General features: G+C 42.2%; 1 protein-coding gene across 2 annotated transcripts; it reads right to left on the reverse strand.

Annotated features, from left to right (window-relative positions):
• Positions 1-320: 320 nt before the first annotated feature.
• tmem128 (transmembrane protein 128) lies at positions 321-20,002 on the reverse strand. Of its 2 annotated transcripts, none has more exons than XM_085961734.1 (5): positions 19,849-20,002; positions 15,855-15,999; positions 9,846-10,007; positions 3,179-3,288; positions 321-1,684 (listed from the first exon to the last, which is right to left on the reverse strand). In XM_085961734.1, exons 1-4 carry the CDS (start codon positions 19,946-19,948, stop codon positions 3,189-3,191), a joined length of 507 nt encoding a protein of 168 aa, XP_085817860.1. In that variant the 5' UTR covers positions 19,949-20,002; the 3' UTR covers positions 321-1,684; positions 3,179-3,188. The 2 variants fall into 2 exon arrangements, with proteins under 2 accessions (XP_085817860.1, XP_085817851.1); XM_085961725.1 differs by having other exon boundaries at positions 321-2,026.
• Between the last annotated feature and the right edge of the window lie 2,749 nt (positions 20,003-22,751).

Below are 22,751 nucleotides of genomic sequence, written 5' to 3' on the forward strand. Positions count from 1 at the left end.
TAACAAACTGTCCGTTGAACACTTTATACTACAGAATACTCTTATTTGGTAGTTAGCTACTGCCAGCACAAGAAGTCTATTTAATTAATGATGTTGCAAAATAAAATGCCTGAAAAGAATTAGCACTGATCTCATCAGGCAGGTTTTGAAACATAATATTGCTTAGACAGAGATTATTGCAAGCACAAGGGGTCGGGATAAGATTTGTGGGTAAGCACAGTTATTTCACTTCAAGAACATCTATCGCTGCTGTCACATCTCCCATAATGGAGCAACAGAATTCATATACTCGGATGCTGGATTCATGATTTTAGCAATGAGCACATACAGCATTAATTTTATTTATTACATCAGTACATTTATTTTTTTCCCCATATTTTGCCAAAAGACCATACAAAAACAAAACAATCAGATGAACATTATATACTGTAAAGTAGCTAGTTGAGGCAGGCATTTTGGTCTTTAGGTATTTCAGTTTTTATTCAAACTTGAGGAATATATTGGCAACATACTCATTTTAAACAAGAGACAAAAAGCACATAATTTCATTTAGTTTGTACACAAATGTTCCAATGGTTTTAATATATTGTAGAAATGCTATGTAAATTTAAAGGCATATTACAACTGGATTACAAAAGTACTTGTCAAACATATGCATGTTGTATGCTTAAGAGTCCGCAATCTATTTTCAAGGAGTTAGGCCAGAAGAAACAGCAATCTCTTCATCCATTTAAAGCACATTCACATTTTTGTTAAATTAGATACCACACACACATACACACAAATAAAATTCAAGCATTTCTTCAATCCCTAAGATTTTGTTTTGTAGGTCTTTCTGCATCACCTGCAATCTCTGGCAGAGAAAACAAGCAGACTACGTGCTTGCAAGTCTCTGCCATTCTATAATAGCCACTGGGTGCTGTGCAAGAGCTGTCTCCTTCCAAGTTGGTACTGCATTTCTAAAGGGACCACTTTTCTAAATTGCTATTTATTTTAAAATTAATCTACAGGGAACAGTCATGGGGCTCACTAAAACAAAGCGCTGACCAGGTACTGCCCCGCAGGAAAGGAGAGCGGAAAAAAGTACCAACTGCTGGTTCAGAAGAGCACTTGCAGAGGGATGGAATCAGGTTACCTTCCTGCAGGTTTAGGAGTGGAACCAATGGAGAACAATTTAGAAGGTAAGCACTTATTTGGATGCTCTGTTTTATACCAGTCAATGGCTTACAAAGTTGTATATAAAAGGGGCAATTTTCCTTGGCTGTGTATGTTATCAGAAAGCCTCACCCACTGGCAACATGGACACACAAAACTACCCCTTAAATATCTTATCCCTGCTCTAATTTTAGGCAGTTCTAAAGTTGTGTTCGAAGATCACTTTTAAATTTGTTCATGATTTTACAAATATATTTTATTGAATTCTTTAATGACACGGTTGTGTAGACTTATTCACAGAATCACACACAATTGTGATTTTCTTTACCTTGTATAAAAGCAATCTAGTACTGCAAACCTAATTAGATCATGGATAAATTATGCTCAAGTACTTATTTTTTTTTTTTAAATACTCGTGTGAAATTCATTGAACTAAAGCTTTCCATTTCATTTACTTGAATATTTTGTGTGACAATTGCAGGCTGTTGAAAGACAAGTTCTTTATTTACAGGAAACATCAAGCTGAGCTCTGAAATGAGAGAAAAATAAAAAATGTCTTAATAAAATAATTATGACCTACAAAGCTCTTACATACATTTAAAATACTGACCTACGAGTTCACGGACACAACTGGACAACTCTAGCAACTACGCTATAATTAAGTTCATTTTATCTACTCCTACCTAAAATGAAGTAATGTGAAAATGTTTACTGAAGGACTATTTTTGAAAGGTTACCCTGCATATTAATATCGTGAAAAGTTAATGATGGTGATGTACATATAACTCCAATCAGAAGCAGAGCTGGTGGACTCTTAAGTGATATGCTGCGGACTGGTAAAATGTCTTGTTCTCACGATCAATTCTTCACACTTCCAGTTCCCGATGTCGTGATGAGAAAGGCAGCGAGTGAAGGTCAGGGAGGAAAGGCAGAGATTTACAAACAGAACATGGAGCAAGAGACAGGTGGCCTGCTGTTGTGTACCTCCAAGCAGCTGATTATATAAAAACATTGACAATGAGAGCCGCTGGTCTGCCTGCCTGCTCTTTACTCTATTACAATAATTGACCCAGGGACACAACCAAGGGAGAGGTGGGGAGGAAAACACATTGGCAAATACACCTTTTTATTTTAAATAATTGAAAATTAAGTTTAAAACATACACATGGCACTGTGAAATTCAGGACTTTTATCCTTTGTACTATTTGATTGCCACGTGAATGGCAGCAAAGATGCACTTATGCTCTGTTCACTTTGTGAAATCAAAAGGTTTAGTTTCAAGTTTTTTTGACACAGATTAAATATTTGTATACTTTGCATTCCTTTAGGCTACTTAATTTAACAAAGTTCGACTACAAACTAGAAGAGTAACAAAGTCACCAATGGCATATGGACACTCAATTTACTTTCAGCCAGAGATCAGGATCAGAATTTAGATATACATTTGTAAAAGATTTAAGCTAACCACTCAATATTTTACTGCTACATAGCAAAAAAAAAAAGAGCAGTAATTAAATTAGCTTAAGAAAATTAAATTTTCCACTGGTCTAAGTTTACAAAGTTTTTTTTGCATTCCAAAACTATGCTTTAACTGATCCAAACTGACAAGTCTTTTTTTACCCATTTTTTTCTGCTCTTTACTAGGATGTGGCTCTATGGGTGCTTTGAAGTAGCCACTTACCATGTGACTCTGGTCAGTAAGTGTAACGCAAGCTATTCAACTATGTGGGGCCTCACAATCGTCTCCACACCCAACATCCACATATACACTTTCCAGCAGTGATTACTGGATAGCAGTCGGGAACAAGACGCCTGGATCTACCAAGAACAGGAGTGCCGAGAACAATTGTAGCACCCCAACTGAGATCAATTAACAATGCAAATTGGGGACTGGACCTGGCAGCTGCTTGTCGATATTGCTCAGCACCACTAACTGCAGTAATTCCCACATTAATACAAGAAAAAAAATATATATATATTTAGCTAAAGAAAAAAGTTAGAACTAGTAATATTAGAAACTTACCTGCAGATCATCATCCCAGCAGTGATACAAACATTACGACACCCATAAATTGAGTGAAAAGGACAAATGGAGTAAAGAAAGACCACACAGGCCACAGTGCAATGTTAAAGCTGTAAAAAGAAAGTTTAAATTCAGTAGATTGTTTACAGACATACTGGATGCTCCACCATTTCAAATGTAAAAACACCAGTCTTGTTTCAGTCCTTGCAATATCTGTACAGTATACACACGCTTTGGTACATACTGACAGGTAGAGTTAATTACAATGTTGTAAATCAGAACTAAGTCAAATTCAATGACAGATCCTATATCTATATAACAATCCATGTATTTCTAGAATGGAGATGTGTAAAAAGTGGTCATAACTAAAACTTGCAATGAGTGAACTACAAAAGTGGTTACACAATGGAGGAGTTCAAATGATATCTGGTTACTTTATGACATCTTTAGAATTTGACTGTTACTGCTATAACTCAATAGTTTATTTATGTAATTACTGTATATACATAAAAAAGAGATTTGAATTTTAATTGTTCAGTGACAATACCACCCAAGCCTTCCCATTTAGGTTCAAATCACGTTAGAAAAGCCAGTGCAACAAGTGCTCCCAGAATCACAAGTACAGAGAAATTGATGTGATCCATTACAAGGACCATCACCAAATAATATATAAATTAAATTAAAACTGGACTAATAATCCAGAGGCCTGGACTAATGATCCGGAGACAGGAGTTCAAATCCCACTGTGGCAGCTGAGGCATTTAAATTCAGTTAATTAAATAAATCTGGAATTTTAAAAAATTTGCATCAGTAATGGTGACCACGAAACTACCGATTGTCATAAAAAAAACATCTAGTTCACCGATGTCCTTTAGGGAAGGAAATCTGCCGTCCTTACCCAGTCTGGCCTATATGTGACTCCAGACCCACAGCAATGTGGTTAACTCTTAACTGTCCTCTGAAATGCCACTTATTCAAGAAGGCGGCTCACCACCACCTTCGAGGGAAATTAGGGATGGGCAATAAATGCTGGCGACGCCCACATTGTGTATGAATTTTAAAAAGTTGAAAAAATCATTTTAAATGTTTGAATAGTTTTCACTTCACCCAAGCCTAAGAGCATATTGTCAATGATGCAAACCTCTAACAAAGTACGGCTCTTTTTAAGGAAGTAGGAACCCATATGCTTGGGATCCAAGGTAGAGGACTGGCAAACATTGTAACCATAATCAGTTAACAAAAGTATACAGACTGCTCTGCATGGTTTCCTTGCAAATGCTTTTTAATGCATGATGGAAAAAATTGCTCACATAGAATTAACTTAATTCTTGCCAAGGATATGTACCCACCAGCTGGTAGCAATGCAGTCTGCCAACCAATCAGCCACATGGCATGATGCCATATTTAGGAAAGTTTTATTGCCTCAGTGCGCACACACACATTTGAATGAATTTTCTGACTCTTAATTTGGCCGACCTCTCTTTACTGCCACAACATACAACTTTGGCTTTAGACTTACCAACCAGGTAAATAGGCCTACATTGAGATTTGATTTTTCGGACTGGAGGGAAGTATACAGTGGTGTGCCCCAGGATTCAGTACTAAGACCACTGCTGTTTTGATATACATTAATGACTTGGACTTGTGGGTACTTTAGGGCACAATTTTGAAATTTGCAGAGGACACGAAACTTGGAAACAGTGAGGAAGATAGTAATAGACTTCAAGAGGACTAGACAGGCTGGTGGAACGGGTGGACACGTGGCCGATGAAGTTCAACGCAGAAAGTATGAGGGGATACATTTTGGTAGAAAGAATGAGGAGAGACAATATAAGCTAAATGGTACAATTTTAAATGGGGTGCAAGAACAGAGAGACCTGGGGGTGTTTGTGCACAAATCTTTGAAGGTGGCAGAACAGGTTAACAAAGCAGTTAATAAAGGATCCTGGGCTTCATAAATAGAGGCATAGAGTACAAAAGCCAGGAAATTATGCTAAACCTATATAAAACACTAGTTCGGCCCCAGCTGGAGTATTGTGTCCAATTCTGGGCACCACACTTTAGGAAGGACGTGAAGGCTTTGCGAGGGTACAGAAGGGATTTACTAGAATGGTTCCAGGGATGAGGGATTACAGTTACTTGGATAGATTGGAGAAGCTGGGGTTGTTCTCCTTAGAGCAGAGAAGGTTGAGAGAAGATTTGATAGAGGTGTTTAATATCATGAGGGGTCCAGACAGAGTAAATAAAGAGAAACTGTTTCCAATGGCTGAAGGGGCAATAGCCAGGGGCACAGATTTAAGGTGATTGGCAAAAGAACCAGAAGCGACATGAGGAAAAAGTTTTTTTATGCTACGACTGGTTAGGATTTGGAATGCACTGCCCGATAGGGTAGTGGAAAGATTCCACCTTAGCTTTCAAAAGGGAATTGGATACATTTTTGGAGGAGAAAAAATTGCAGGGATATGGGGAAAGAGCGGGTAAGTCGGACTAACTGGATTGCTCTTCGAAAGAGCCCACACAGACTCAATGGGCCGAATGGCCTCCTTCTGTGCTGTATTATTCTATGATATACTGAACTCTGTTGTGCTATTCTAACTGTGGGTAGGTCCAAGTACTAGATGGCCCTAGCTGCAAATCAAGAAAGGTGGGATTTGACTCATGCTCTATCTCATCTGTGTAAGTGCTGTACAGTTATAATGTACCCTCATCTTTTGAATGGTCATTCTGCTAGCAAATTCACAAGTTTAATGTCTGAGACAATAAAGATTTTGAACTTGGGAAGTCAGTGGCTGGAGCCAAGTTAATAGGTACATTTGTGAATTTTTGCATGCATGTTAAGTAATAAATTTTACTTTTAGGGCTCTATAGTGGTAAAAGTCATGAAATTTTTGATAGAATGGGATTTGCTAGTTTTTTGGGGTGGAATGTGCTTGGGTGTAAACTGCAACTGGGGAGCTAGATTTTGCACAATAGAATTGCTGAATAACAAGTGAAAAAAATACTAACTAAAAAAAAGACTTAACTAATGAAGATGCAGCAAATTATCAGAAGGACACTATGTATCTGACAAACACAAGAAATGTTATTGTAAAGGTTGAAACCATAGATGCTGATTTCTACACGTGATAATAAAATACCTATTCACTGATCTACAATATACTAGCTGAAATTAAGATGTGTTTGAACCAAGGTAATCTGGTTTCTTTTAGAAGTTTTAACCGATAAAATTCAACAACAAATATCTATTACGGAAATGTGCTGAATTATAGTCAGACTGAACAGGAAATGGTTTAGTATTTTAAAATTCTATGTTACCAAGTGAATTAAAGACAATAACCAATCTAAACTGTACAGGTAAAATATTTATGAAACAAATAAAGAATATGCCAACTTTCACAAATATCCAAGGTGCATCCAGGTAGCAAAAACTAGGATATATTCAAGAAGTATCATAATATACATCTATCTATCTATCTATATATATAAATCGGTACATCTGTCTGTCATCGCCTGTGCGTCTGTCGGGCTATGCGCTCGAAAGTTACGTGAGCATCACAATTAAACTTCTGTCTGCACAAGAACTTTATTATATAAACGTTTGATTCTTTGGAAGGTCCTTTAGACCCCATTCAGCGACACAAAATCTTCAGATTATTGATACTGATGTAGACAGTACACTGATTATTAGATAACAAAATAAGAATCATATATGGAAAATCTCTTAAGATACATAGAAGAGCTATAATGGCCCAGAAATTCTGGTCGGGGGCTTCCCGCGGGTGCAAGCCCCCGACCTGCACTTACCTTGCGCGCCAACTGTTGAGCTGTGGGCCCCCGTGGAATTCTGATCCTGGGCCTGCTCCAGCTGCCGGCACGCAGTGCTTGCATATCCCAGGGGCGCAGTTAGTTTGATGCGTCCCCTGGGATCATGTGGGCCATGGAGAGCCAATCGGAGCAGGGAATGCTCCATTCATAAGTCTGACAGGAAGTGCTGTCAAACTTAGAAATACTACGGGCCTCAAAACATCACTAAATCTTCAAATAAATTTTTTAAAACATCACATTTAAAAAATAAACTATAAATGACATGAAATAACGATTTTAAACAATTTACATTTTTGAAAAAAATAAATTTTATTTTCTAACGGGGCTAAAAATAAACTTACCTTTCTTTAAAGTATTTTAAAATAATAAAGCTGTGGAAAAAATGTTTTAATTTTAATTAATTCACCACTTACCTTGTAAAAAGCAGGCCTTGCGACTGCTTTTTACATGTCTAACTTCTGGAGACTTACCTTCCCGGGAAAACCTGCAAAAAAAAACAAAGTTCGATGCGCACGCGCAGCCTCTCCTGCGCACGCATTCGAACTCTGAACCCCTTCTTTCAGGGGAATGGAAGTGCCGGTTTCCCGCGCATGCGCAGTGCATGCAGGAAACCGGCACTTCCATTGGGCTTACGGGTGAGTACCCCGTGCGTACTCACCCATGGAGACCCGAATATCTGGTGAGATCACAGGAGAGATAAGGAACAGACAAGGAAACCATTAAAAATATTGGTATGATGATTAGATCTCCAAAGAAAAAAGAAACACCTGCCCTTCAACCCCTTTCTTTCTCTCCTCCCTTTGACAAAGAAGTTTAAGTACTTTGATGAAAAAAGGTTTAAAAATCTACTTGATAGATATTGCTAGTTTTTCTCCATTTTCTTCTAATGGGGATAATGGTTTAGGTCTCTGAAGGCAGCTTCAAGAGCATCAGCAGAAAGCTCCATTGGGAATCCCAATAGGACAGTGTCTAAATATACTGTCCACACTGAATCTTCCCAGCTCAGTTGCCTCTGAATTAGCATCCAGCATAGAAAAAGATGCTGATCTGCCAGATTCTCTCAGGGTTCTCTCTGAGGATGTAACTGGTAGAATAGATAAGGGAGAACCAGTGGATGTGGTGTATTTGGACTTTCAGAAGGCTTTCGATAAGGTCCCGCATAAAAGATTAGCGTGTAAAGTTAAAGCACATGGGATTGGGGGCAAGGTATTGACTTGGATAGAGAACTGGTTGGCAGACAGGAAGCAAATATTTGGAATAAACGGCTCTTTTTCCAAGTGGCAGGCAGTGACTAGTGGGGTACCGCAGGGATCGGTCCTAGGACCCCAGCTATTCACAATATATATTAATGATCTAGACGAGGGAACTAGATGTAATATCTCCAAGTTTGCAGACGACACAAAGCTGGGTGGGCGTGTGTGCTGTGAGGAGGATGCCAAGAAACTCCAGTATGATTTGGACAGGTTGGGTGATTGGGCAGATGCAGTATAATGTGGATAAATGCGAGGTTATCCACTTTGGTGGCAAAAACATGAAGGCAGATTATTATCTGAACGGCAATAGATTGGGAGAAGGGGAAGTGCAATGAGACCTGGGTGTCCTTGTGCACCAGTCGCTGAACGTAAGCATGCATGTGCAGCAGGCGGTTAAGAAGGCAAATGGTATGTTGGCCTTCGTAGCGAGAGGGTTCGAGTACAGGAACAAGAATGTCTTGCTGCAGTTGTACAGGGCCTTGGTGAGACCACACCTTGAGTATTGTGTGCAGTTTTGGTCGCCTTATCTGAGGAAGGATGTTCTTGCCATGGAGGGAGTGCAGCAAAGATTCACCAGACTGATACCTGGGATGGCAGGAATGACGTATAAGGAGAGATTGGGTCGATTGGGCTTATACTTACTGGAGTTTAGAAGAATGAGAGGGGATCTCATTGAAATTTATAAAATTCTAACAGAATTAGACAGACTAGATGCAGGAAGGATGTTCCCGATGGCGGGGGAGTCCAGAACCAGGGGTCACAGTCTAAAGATAAGGAGTAAGCCATTTAGGGCAGAGATGAGGAGGAATTTCTTCACCCAGAGAGTGGTGAACCTGTGGGATTCTCTACCACAGAAGGCAGTTGAGGCCAATTCATTAAATATATTCAAGAAGGAGTTAGATATATTTCTTAAGGCTAAAGGGATCAAGGGATATGGGGAGAAGGCAGGGACAGGGTACTGAATTTGGATGATCAGCCATGATCTCACTGAATGGTGGAGCAGGCTCGAGGGGCCGAATGGCCTACTCCTGCTCCTATCTTCTATGTTTCTATGTTTTAGTGTCACTGCTGAGGGGGGGGGGGGGGATATTAGGTAGGACAATTGGAGAACTCGCTGTTCATCAAATTCTGGCATAGGATCTTTTACTTCTACCCAAAGGAGCCTCAGTTTAATATTGCATCTGAATGACATCAGCAACACAGCACTTCCTCGGTACTGCACTGGAGTGTCTGCCTCGATTAAGTGTTTCAGTTCTGCAATGGGGTTTCAACTTGACTTGAAGGCAAGTGCTACCACTGAGCCAAGATGACACTTTTGTGACAGAGAGAATATTAATCAAACAGTATAGATAAGGTTATTGTACTGTCTTTAATCAGCAGTAATTCATTCAATCATCCCAGGCCATTAAGATTAAAACACCAAAATCTCATTGCATTAATTCCCCATATAAACCAGAACCAAACATCATGTTTAAGATTTGCATTTAGTGCCAAACTCGTTTAGTTACACAGAAGTTTATTTATTGCAAGTAGAAGCCTCATTTTAAAAGCAGCAGACTGATCTTGGGATATTGACTGTAAAAACTTACCATACTGCCGCAGCAATGAACGAAGCTGTAGCTGAAGGAACCAGGGTAGGGTTATACTGTTCATATTCTCTGATCCCTTTGTACCATTCCAGGTAGAATATGCAGTAGATGGCAATCAGCAAGCTAATTATCAGCAGTGAGGTGCCTAAAAGGAACCACCGACTGATTTAGAGAGAAAAAAAATAGGATTACTGCCAAGAAACAGCTGTGAGTAGAATAAATGCAATTTCAATATTATTGGACAGCTACATCATGGAAAGAGACATAGCAATACAAAGAACACCACATGATAAATATTTATGTCGCAAGTGGGATATGAAATTTAGTATTTCTATTCAGGAAAACCTCCTGGTCTCTCCCCGCCCCATGTCCAGAACTACTTTTCCACAAATTACTGCCAGTTGGGAGTAAAAAAACTGTATGTTTACTCTAACATCACCAAGTAGCAGCTATGCCATAATCCCTCTCCATCTCCACAAGTATCAGACATGTACATCCAACTCAAGATACTGATCCATTGGATTACCTGGGTTGAGGTAATGGATTTGCTTTATTTATTTCTGTCCTCACTACAGCCGTTTGCGCTTTGCACAGAAAAATATATGGAAATACAGAATGCTTCCCGAATCCCATGTAATAACAATAGAATTTGGTCCAGTTACTGCCAACCAGTGGCTTTGCCCATCATGAATCCACTGAACTAAACGCAAACCTGCCCTAGTAAAAAAAACCAGTTTTCACATATACTCTTTGATTTCATTGTGCATCACAGCCATCCACCAACTGATAACATGACCAGTAGAAGAATGATTTCTAATAATCAAAACAAAAGATTAGCATAATGGGTCTAAATACGATAATTACTAATATATGTGGGGCATACCTTTCATGAAAACTCGTAAGTACCTGCAGTACATGTTACTGTAAGGTGGTGCTGATGATTTCAGTCTCAAAGATGCCACACAATTGCTATAATTTTATAGCTAGAGTAATATTACTGAGGTTGCAATAAAAAAAATCACAAAATGCTTTAAGATTTATTCAGCTGCCATTTTTTTCATAGTAACTGAAATTTCCAAGATAAAGATTTAAACAAAATTTAAAAAATACATTACACAGTGACAGTTACATTTATCCATTAAATTCTCTTGCATCTTTAATACCTTCAAAGTTTTTACTTGAAGCCCCTCCCTCCACTTGTCTTAATAGCCGGGCTTCAACTATATATTGTTACCCCACAACAGAGAGTTTTCAATCACATCTCTGCATTCTGAGCAAGTGCACTTTGTAGAATTTCCCAGGCTACAACCTGTGCATCAACAGGAGTTGAAAAATTAGAGTTTGCACTTTTGGAAAAGACGTTGAAAAACACTTGAATTCTTAAAGTTTTTATTTCACACAATTGATAAATTTATATAAAGATATTATAATTGTGAAGTGGGAACACATGGGTGGTGGAGGCCTGATAGTATGGGAGAGGCCCACAGTAGCCTGGGTCCCATCCCCACAAAGGTGTTCGACCCTGCTCAAACCAATAGTGCTAGACTGTAGCAATGTCTAATGCTCCAACCCCCTCCCCCTGCCTCCAGCATCAAAACTTAAGAACACCCTCACCAATAACGCTGGGTTCCAGGATCTCTCTCCCAGCAATCCCAAGAACAGCTCTAATCTTCCCAGAACCTCTCCAACCCCAGCAACCAGCCGTCCCCACAAATATTCCCAGATACGGGGAGCCCACCTCAAAGTATTGCAAGACCTCAGGGCCACTGCAAATGCTAAAATGTCAGTGTCCCTGGTAACACTGCTTTGTATAACACTCCTGCTCTTATAAAAGTTTTGACATTTTGTGAGCAACATCACAGGATTTCTACCAACGTTTTTCTGTCACCATTTACCATTGTAAATTGTTGTGCCAACATATCCCAGTCCACAGTTCCTATTCAAGTTTTTTATGCCAACTGTCACAATGGGCCAGTAATTCCGGTTCCAACGTGTGAGTACGGACGGGGTAGTCACGCGTGGGCCCGTTGGAAGTGCCGGATTTCAGCATGCACAGTGCATGCGCGGGAAACCGGCATTTCCTCCAAGGGGTTCAGAGGTCCAACGCGTGCGCGCAGGACTCTGTGTGTAACTTCCTTCTTTTTGACAGGTTTGCCCGTGTGTAAGGGCCTGAACTTTTTAGAAATGTAAAAAGGAGACGTAAGGACTTGATTCTTTAAGGTAAGTGGTCTATTATTTAAAATTATAACATTTTTTCCACAGCTTTATTGTTTTTAAGGACTTTACAGTAAGGTAAGATTATTTTTAGACCCGATTTCTTAAAAAATTATTTTTTCAAAAATTTGATTAATTGTTTAAAATAGTTTTTTTTAAGTTATTTATAGTTTATTTAATTAGTGGGATGTTTTTAAAAATTTTATTTAAAGTTTAAGTAGTGTTTTGGGCGCCCGTAGTTTTCATGAGTTTGACAGTTCTTACTATCAAACTCATGAATGAAGTTTCCCCTCCTGATTGGCTGCCCAGTGCTCACCTGATCCCAGCCGGCACATCGCACTAACTACGCCGCTGGATCAGGCAAGCACAGCGCGCCGACAGCTGAACCGGGCCAGTGACAGGAATTCCAAGCAGTCCCAGGCTTCAGCTGTCGGCGCGCCGGGTAAGTGCACATCGGGGGCTTGCACGCGCGGCAAGCCCCCGATCCTAATTTCTGGGCCAATGTAGTTAGCTGCAGTGTCCGGGCCAATATTTATCCCTCTACCAGCACAATAAACACAGATTATCTGGTCATTATTGCATTGCTGTTGTGGGACCTTGCTGTCCACAAATTAGCTGCCACATTTCTTACATTACAACGGTGAATACATTTCAAAAGTACTTCATTAGTTGTAAATATATACAGGACCAATCCCTGCGGTACCCCACTAGTCACTGCCTGCCACTCGAAGACCCGTTTATTCCAACTCTTTGCTTTCTGTCTGCCAACCAGTTCTCTATCCATGTTAATACCTTGCCCCCAATCCCATGTGCCTTAACTTTACACGCTAATCTCTTATGCGGGACCTTATCGAAAGCCTTCTGAAAATCCAAATAAACCACATCCACTGGTTCTCCCTTATCTATTTTACCAGTTACATCCTCAAAAAATTCCAGTAGATTGGTCAAGCACGATTTACCTTTTGTAAATCCATGTTGACTTTGTCCAATCCTATCACTGTTTTCCAAGTGCTCTGCTATTGCATCTTTTATAATGAACTCTAGCATTTTCCCCGCTACCGATGTCAGGCTTACCGGTCTATAATTCCCCGTTTTCTACCACCTTTTTTGAATAGTGGGGTAACATTAGCTACCCTCCAATCCATGGGTACTGTTCCAGAGTCTATCGAATTCTGGAAGATGACCAGCAATGCATCTACTATTTCTAGGGCCACTTCCTTAATTACCCTAGGATGTAGATTATCAGGCCCTGGGGTTTATCGGCCTTCAATCCTGTCAATTTCCCTAACACCATTTCCTTACAAATACTGATTTCTTTCAGTTCCTCCCTCTCATTAGACCCTATGGTCCCCGACATCTCTGGGAGGTTATTTGTGTCCTCCTTTCTGAAGACAGAACCAATGTATGTATTTAATTGGTCTGCCATTTCTTTTATCCCCATTATAAATTCCCCTGATTCTGTCTGCAAGGGACCTACGCTTGACTTCACCAATCTTTTTCTCTTCACATATCTATAAAAGCTTTTACAGTCAGTTTTTATGATCCCTGAAAGCTTACTCTCATACTCTATTTTCCCCCTCTTAATGAATCCCTTTGTCCTCCTTTGCAGAATCCTGAACTGCTCCCAATCCTCAGGTTTACTGCTTTTTCTGGCCAATTTATATGTCCTCTCCTTGGATCTTATGCTATCCCTAATTTCCCTTGTCACCCACGGTTGAGTCACCTTTTTTGTTTTATTTTTATGCCAAACTGGGATGAACAAATTCTGTAGTTCATCCATGCGATCTTTGAATGTTTGCCATTGCCTATCCACCATCAACCCTTTGAGTGACATTCCCCAATCAATCCTACCCAACTCGCGCCTCAAACCATCGTAGTTTCCTTTATTTAAATTCAGGACCTTAGTCTCTGAGTCAATTTCTTCACTCTCCATCTTAATGAAGAATTCTATCATATTATGATCGCTCCAACCCAAGGGGTCTCTCACAACAAGATTGCTAATTAATCCTCTCATATTACATAATACCCACTCTAAGATGGCCTGATCTCTAGTTGGTTCCTCGACATATTGGTCCAGGAAGCCATCCCATATACACTCCAGGAATTCCTCCTCCACAGTATTGTTACTAATTTGGTTAGCCCAATCTATATGTAGATTAAAGTCACCCATGATAACTGCTGTGCCCTTATTGCACGCTTCTCTAATTTCCCTTTTAATGCCATCCCCAACCTCCGCATTACTGTTTGGGGGTCTATATACCACTCCCACTAATGTTTTCTGCCCCTTGGTATTTCTCAGTTCTACACATACAGATTCCACATCATCAGAGCTAATATCCTTCCTTACAATTGTGTTAATCCCCTCTTTAACCAGCAATGCTACCCCACCTCCCTTTCCTTTTTGCCGATCTTTCCTGAATATTGAATACCCCTGGATGTTGAGTTCCCAGCCTTGGTCACCCTGGAGCCATGTTTCCGTAATCCCAATCATATCATATTCGTTTACCTCTGGTTGCGCAGCTAATTCATCAACCTTATTGTGAATGCTCCTCGCATTAAAAAAACAAGTCTGAAGGCTTTGGCCTAGAAATTCAGTTGCTTGCGCCACCAGTTTGCGCCCAAAGAGGCCACTCAGAGGCTTTAGCGCCACTGGCCACAACCACCGCGATATTTAGCGGGGCGCTAATGGCGGCGTTAGCCTGTAGCGCTGCGCCGCCACCGATGACGTCATCGGTGTGCGCAGCGCCCCGCTACCACCCCGAACGCCATATTAGGTCGCGCCCGCCTCTTCCGCGCCGGCCGCAAATAGCGGCCAGTACACAGGGGCCAACCTGTGGCGGTAGTGGAGCGAGTTAAGGTGGAGGTGCGGCCGGCCGCTTTTTAGGCGGCCGCCTGCCCGCACCTCCGTCCCCGGCCTCCTACACCCCCCCCCCCCCCCCCCCCCCCCGCGGCATTGCCGGCTGTTTCCTGAGAGCCCGGCACTTCTCCTTGGTGCCGGGCTCATTTGCCGGCACTCGCGAGCGGGGATCGCGCTGTTGCAGCCACCTCCCCCTGAACAGTGGGAGGAAGGCCTGCAGTACCGCTGCAGCACTTTGCGCGCCGATATTCAGTTTCAGCGCCCAAAGCGGGGCGCGGGAAGCCTCGTTTAGCGGCCGGCTTCCATTTGGGGCGCAGAAACTGAATATCCCGATGGCGCAAGTGGCTCCGCGCGCAGCGGTAATTCCGGCGCCCAGGCGAGCTTGGCGCCCCAAACTGAATTTTTAGCCCTTTGTGTCTTAATGCTCTTAAGACCTTTTAGAATTATTATTTACTATGGCCGTGTTTGATTTAAACCCTTGATTTCTCTGACTGCCACCTTTGTTTTTCTCCTTCCTGTCTTTTGCTTCTATCCTTGTTTCCCTTTCCTCTGTCTCCCTTCTCAGGTTCCCAACCCCCTGCACTCCTGGGCAAGGGAGCAAAAAACATACCAGCCAGGGTTCATGCTCTTGATCACTACCAGATGACTCCTGCTGGAAAGTGGATATTTGTGGACATCAGATAAAGACAGGATCAAACTCAGCTGTTAAGACTCTGCTAACTCTCTTGTCTCGGCTCATGTGTGAAGGTTAGCTACTTGGTCAAGGAACTACTGAACAAGGGCTACTGACATCCATTTATTACACCCCAATAACAGTCAGCAGTTTCGGGCCATGATAGGAGGAAAGCGGGAGAAAGTTAGAAAGAACAAAACAATGCTACATTTTGAAACTTAAAAATACAGAAATATCAAAAGTAAAACATATTTAGATTATTTACCCTTCTATTCGGTAATCTGTTTTAATTGTGGAAAAAAATTCAACATAATACGTCACTGCGATAGAAGATAAAATCCAGAATACAGAGTGCATATTAAGTCGAGGAAGTGGTTTTTCCATCTTCTTCTTTTCCTCATCTTCTAAATCTGCTTATAAACAAAGAATGTTGTTAAAGCTGCTCGATACTGGTCGAACAGGACTCACTTTCATAATGTCCAGAAGATACGCGAGCAGCTTAAAGACAGCACAGCCTGAAGTCAAATGCAGCTTCTGTGTACTGCACTGGCAATAATACAGCATAACCGTTAATCTTATAGTTTACCCTTTTATCTCCACCCCCACTCAAAAAAAACAGGTTCCAGGATACAAAATGTAAATACCCGTGTTTCTCACTCATTCAGTCTTTCCTCCAAACAACATGGAACATACCATTCTTACTCTTGCGTTATCCACTATGACACAAACCCTACTGCACAAGGTCTGCTCATTTGTTAGTTGTGTGAACATGCTGTGCAATAGAATCACAGAATGGTTACAGCACAGGAGGCCATTCAGCCCGTCGAGCCCGTGCCGGCTCTCTGCAAGAGCACTTCAGCTAGTCCCACTCACCCGCTCTTTCCCTGTAGCCCTGCAAATTATTTTCCTTCAGGTACTTATCCAATTCCCTTTTGAAAGCCATGATCGAGTCTGCCTCCACCACCCTCTCAGGCAGTACATTCCAGATCCTAACCACTATTGAGTAAAAAAGATTTTTCCTCATGTCGCCTTTGGTTCTTTTGCCAATCACCCTAAATCTGTGTCCTCTGGATCTTGACCCTTCTGCCAGTGGGAACAGTCTCTCTCTATCTACTCTATCTAGACCCGTCATGATTTTGAACACCTCTATCAAATCTCTTCAACGTTCTCTGCTCTAAGGAGAACAACCCCAGCTTCTCCAGTCTATCCACGTAACTGAAATCCTTCATCCCTGGAATCATTCTTGTAAATCTTTTCTGCACCCTCTCTAAGGCCTCCACATCCTTCCTAAAGTGCGGTGCCCAGAATTGGACACAATACTCCAGTTGAGGTCAGACCAGTGTTTTATAAAGGTTCATCATAACTTCCCTGCTTTTGTACTCTATGCCTCTATTTATGAAGCCCAGGATCCCGTAAGCTTTTTTAACCATTTTCTCAATCTGCCCTGCCACCTTAAATGATTTGTGTGCATATCACAGAATCACAGAAACCCCACAGTGCAGATAGAGGCCATTTCGGCCCATCGAGACCCCCATGTCTCTCTGTCATGCACCCACTTTAGAATTATACCCTTTAGTTTATATTGCCTCGCCTCGTTCTTCCTACCAAAATGTATCACTTCACACTTCTCTGCATTAAATTTCATCTGCTATGTGTCTGCCCATTCCACCAGCCTGTCTATGTCCTCCTGGAGTCTATCACTATCCTCCTCACTGCTCACTATACTTCCAAGTTGTGAGTTATCTGAAAAATTTGAAATTGTGCCCTGTACACCCAAGTCCAAGTAGAGAGAGAGAGAGAAAAGCAGTGGTCCTAGTACCAACTCCTGGGGAACACCTTCTTCCAGTCTGAAAAACAATCGTTCACCACTGCTCTCTGTTTCCTGTCACTTAGCCAATTTCATATCATGCTGTCATGTCCCTTTTATTCCATGGGCTTCAACTTTGCTGGCAAGCCTATTATGTGGCACTTTATCAAATGCCTTTTGCAAGTCCATGTACACCACATCAACCGCAATGCCCTCCTCAAACCTCTCTGTTACCTCATCACAAAACTCAATCAAGTTAGTTAAATACAATTTGCCTTTAACAAATCCCTGCTGGCTTTCCTTAATTAATCCATACTTGTCCAAGTGACTGTTAATTTTGTCCCGAATTATCGTTTCTAAAAGCTTCTCCACTACCGAGGTAGCCTGTAGTTGCTGGGTTTATCCTTAGAAAAAGGGTGCAACATTTGCAATTCTCCAGTCCACTGGCACCACTCCCGTATCGAAGGAGGATTGGAAGATTATGGCCAGTACCTCCGCAATTTCCACCTTTACTTCCCTCAGCATCCTATCCGGTCCTGGTGATTTATCTACTTTAAGTACAGCTAGCCTTTCTAGTACCTCCTCTATCAATTTTTATCTCATCCAGTATCTCAACTACCTCCTTTTTCACTATGTCTTTGGCAGCATCTTCTTCCTTGGTAAAGACAGATGCATAGTACTCATTTAGTACCTCAGCCGCCATGTGTAGGTCTCCTTTTTGGTCCCTAATTGGACCCACCCCTCTTACTACCCATTTACTATTTCTATGCCTATAGAAGACTTTTGGATTCCCTTTTATGTTAGCTGGCAATCTATTCTTATATACTCTCTCTTTGCCCCTCTTATTTCCTTTCTCACTACCCTCTGAACTTTCTATAGTCAGCCTGGTTCTCACGTGTATTCTCCACCTGACACGTGTCATACACCCTCTTTTTCTGTTTCATCTTACTCTATCTCCTTTGTCATCCAGGGAACTCGGACTTTGGTTGCCCTACCTTTTCCCCCTAGTGGGAATGTACCTCGACTGTATCCAAACCATCTCCTCTTTAAAGGCAGCCCATTGTTCGATTACAGTTTTGCCGGCCAATCTTTGACTGAAATTTACCTGGGCCAGATCCATTCTCAACACACTGAAATTGGCCATCCTCCAATAAGTATTTTTACTCTAGAATTCTCCCTGTCCTTTTCCATAGCTAATCTAAACCTTATTATGCTATGATCACTGTTGTCTAAATGGTCCACTACTGACACTTAACCCACCTCATTCTCCAGAATCAGATCCAGCAATGCCTCCTTCCTTGTTCGGCCAGAAACGTACTGATCAAGAAAGGTCTCATGAACACACTTCAGAAATTCTTCCCCCTCTCTGCCCTATACATTATTACTATCCCAGTCTATATTAGGATAATTGAAGTCCCCCATTATCACTACTCTATAGTTCTTGCACCTCTCTGTAATTTCCTTGCAAATTTGCTCCTCTACATCCTTCCCACTAGTTGGTGGCCTATAGAAAACACCTAATTATGTAATGGCACCTCTACTGTTTCTTAACTCTAACCAAATAGATTCTGTCCTTGACCCTACCAGGACATCCTCGCTCTCCAGCACTGTAATATTCTCCTTAATCAATAGTGCCACCCCACCTGCTTTCTTTCATTCCCTATCTTTCCTGAATACCTTACATCCAGGAATATTTAGTACCCAATCCTGCCCTTTTGTGAGCCAGGTCTCCATTTTCACCACGACATCATATTCCCATGTGTCTATTTACACCTGCAGCTCACCAACCTTATTTACCATGCTTCGTGTGTTTACACACATGCACTGTAAACCTATCTTAGACCTTCTTGTATTCTTAGTCTGACTCCACCTAATACCAAATAACAACAGAAAATGCTGGAAAAACTCAGCAGGCCAGGCAACATCCGTGGAGAGAAATTAGAGTCAACGTTTCGGGTCGAAACCCTTCTTCAAGGGTTTTGACCAGAAACGTCAACTCTAATTTCTCTCCACGGATGTTGCCTGGCCTGCTGAGTTTTTCCAGCATTTTCTGTTGTTATTTCGGATTTCCAGCATCTGCAATATTTTGCTATCCACCTAATACCATACTATTTCTTACTCTAGTGCTATCTGTCTCTTTGTGCACCTTGATTCTCCTTCCTAATGCTACATCCTGGTGCCCATCCCCCAGCCAAATTAATTTAAACCCTCCCCAACTGCAGAGGGAGGAGGAAGAGCGGAGGGGAGGGAGGAGGAAGAGCGGAGGGGAGGAGGAAGAGCGGAAGGGAGGGGGGGAGGAAGAGCTGGTCCTCCGGGACCTGTTGTGCTCAGAGCTACGCCTACTCCCGGGCTGAGACCCGCCCATTGCCCTGCCCCGCCCCGCTGACAACCCCGGGCCCCACACGACCCCAGTAAAAATCCATCCATTTCCTGTCCCGTGCCCGTCACTCACCTCCTGCCGCGGGCCGCACGGCCTGTCCTGGGGCCGCGGCCGGCACTTCTTGCCGAAAGCGGCTCCTCATCCGCAGCAGCCGCTCCGCGTCCTCTGCCATCTTAGTGCAGAGCCACACACGTCATCGCGCAACCACGCGCTGACGTCACCGTCGACGGAGTCTTCGCGCGGAAACAGCGCCAACTACCGCGCGCAGGGTTACTGCAGTCTGGTCTGCGCCTGTGTAACTCACTGCAGCCAATGCCAACAGTCCCAACCGTAATAACAACAGAAAATGCTGGAAAAACTCAGCATGTCAGGCAACATCCGTGGACAGAAATTTGAGTTGACGTTTCGGGTCGAACCCTTCTTCAAAACTGGAAAGAAAAGATAGATCGGAGGCAGGGCTGCGACCGGACAAAAGAATAAAAGAAACAAAAGAAGTAAAAAAGAGACAATAAAAGGTGTTCGAAGCTAGACGAGATGGTAATAGGCTGAGATTGGGTGTAAAGTGTACTGGCAGGGCAAGAGATAGCTGCCAGGTGTGAGAGAGAAACAAAAGGAAAGGGGGGGGGGGAAAAGGAGTGGAAAAATTACAAGAAAAAATGAAATAGGGGCCGAGGTTATGATCTGAAATTGTTGAACTCGATATTGAGTCCGGAAGGCTGCAGAGTGCCTAATCGGAAGATGAGGTGCTGTTCCTCGAGTTTACGTTGAGCTTCCGTGGAACAATATAAGAGGCCAAGGACGGTGAGGTCCAAGTGGGAATGGAGTGTTGAATTAAAATGACAGGCGACCGGAAGCTCGGGGTCACCCTTACGGACTGAACGGAGGTGTTCTGCAAAGCGGTCACCCAATCTGCGTTTGATCTCCCCAATGTAGAGGAGACCGCATCGTGAGCAGCGAATACAGTATACTAGATTGCGAGAAGTACAAGTAAATCGCTGTTTCACCTGGAAGGGGTGTTTGGGGCCCTGGACAGTGGGAAGGGGGGAGGTATAGGGGCAGGTGTTACATCTCCTCCGCTTGCACGGGAAGGTGCCCAACCGTACCATGTGCAACTATCACTGTAGCCAATGTCCAACCGAATACTGGCCTATGTTAATAAAACCAATGTCCAACATATACAGGGTGCTACTAAACCAGTAAACTTTTGTTGTTAGCCAGGACACAGCAGTCTGTCTCTGCCACTGAACTCTAAAACCATCCCATCCACCATTACTGCTTTGTGGTGGCAGTATGTATTGCTGTAGCTACAGGATGCACTGTAGCAATTCACCAAGTGTATTCCTAACCCTAGGACCACTAACACCAAGGAGGACAACAGTACACCGAGGGGCTGAAACCAGTAGAAAATCCCCCCTCGGGCCGTATGATGTACAAGTGTGTTAATTGTAAAGCACTTGTAACCTGTTGATGTAAATAGAGTACCATGTACTGCATTCATGTGTATTATGCCATATGTAATATGATTGGTGGATTGTAATGTAATGTATTTTGACAAGTGTTGGAATGTATCTTGGCCCCCTCGGGCTGTATGAATTATAAAATGTGTAATGGAAATGCACCTGTTTGTGTACTGCTTTCATCTGTAATATGATTTGTGGAGTGCATTGTAATGTATTGCAACAAGCTTTGATATACGTAATGATAAATGTAATGTAATTTGTAAATTGAGTGCCATGTACTGAAGTTAATTTGTATTGTACCAGATGTGGACTGTATTGTCATGTACAAAGATTTTTATGAATAAAGTATATATTTTTGGGAAAAAAAGAACAAGAGTAGTGTCTCGTTTTGCACACTTTGTACAAAAATAATAAATTGCAGGACAACGGAGTATTACAGTTTAACTCTTTTATTAAGTATTAGGTCTGTGATCTTAATCATATCAGTACAGTGGAGAAAAAGCATGGCATTAGGACCCCTAGCCTGGGTCTTCAAAACAATAGTAGTCCTTACAGATGCCTGCAGGCCAATGACAACTCAGCATGTGATGACATGTGAATATAATAGGTATTCCTTACAGATGCCTGCGGGCCAATGATAATTCAATATGCAAATATTACATCCCCTTTTAAAAGAAAAATGTTATGCATTACTTTTAAACCTTTCTTCTACATAATGTTCTCAGTAGCATAAACACATAAGTAAACTCAGCATTTAACTAGCACTGAAAACATCTCAACGTTTCAATAACGATGTACAGTTTTTTTTAGGGCAGCGATCCGCCTACACCCTTTGACAGTTCACAAGTCAAGGATAACTCTAGGCTTGACCTCTCGTCACGACCTTGTGTGGTATGGAACTGAGCATGCTCCTGAATCGGTCATCAATTCAGGTTCAGGTTTAGGTTCCTCACCTAGACAGGAGGGACACTTACGTCAGACTGTTGTTCATTGACTACAGCTCTGCATTTAATACTATTATTCCCTCCAAGCTGGTTCTGAAATTGAGGGACCTAGGCCTGGGCACCCCCATCTGCAATTGGATTCTGGATTTCCTGACTGGCAGGCCTCAAGTGGTGAAAATAGGGAACAACACCTCATCCACTCTGGTCCTCAACACCGGAGCGCCACAAGGCTGCTGCCTCAGTCCTTGGCTGTACTCTCTGTTTACACATGACTGTACAGCCATACACAGCAACAACCGGATTATCAAGTTTGCTGATGACACCACAGTAATTGGCCTGATAAGCAACGATGACGAGACGGAGTACAGAGATGAGATAGTCCAGCTGATGAGATGGTGCAATGACAACAACCTTGCCCTGAACGTTGGCAAGACTAAGGAGCTCATCGTGGACTTCAGAAGCCACCGAGGGAACCACCACCCCATCAGCATAGACGGGACACCAGTGGAAGTCGTCAGTTGCTTCCGATTCCTGGGACTGCAGATCTCCGATGATCTGGCCTGGAACCACA

This window comes from Somniosus microcephalus, chromosome 2 (assembly GCF_052327205.1).
Source record: "Somniosus microcephalus isolate GS21.2 chromosome 2, FLI_Smic_1.0, whole genome shotgun sequence".
Classification (NCBI taxonomy): Eukaryota; Metazoa; Chordata; class Chondrichthyes; order Squaliformes; family Somniosidae; genus Somniosus; species Somniosus microcephalus.

Excerpts from the sequence above, each read along its gene's own strand:
- tmem128 (XM_085961734.1), bottom strand. The coding sequence starts at position 19,948 with ATGGCAGAGGACGCGGAGCGGCTGCTGCGGATGAGGAGCCGCTTTCGG. Across the intron at positions 10,008-15,854 it reads ACAGATTACCGAATAGAAGG|TCGGTGGTTCCTTTTAGGCA; the intron begins GTAAATAATCTA and ends TCTCTAAATCAG. Across the intron at positions 3,289-9,845 it reads TTCATTGCTGCGGCAGTATG|CTTTAACATTGCACTGTGGC; the intron begins GTAAGTTTTTAC and ends TTCTTTTTACAG.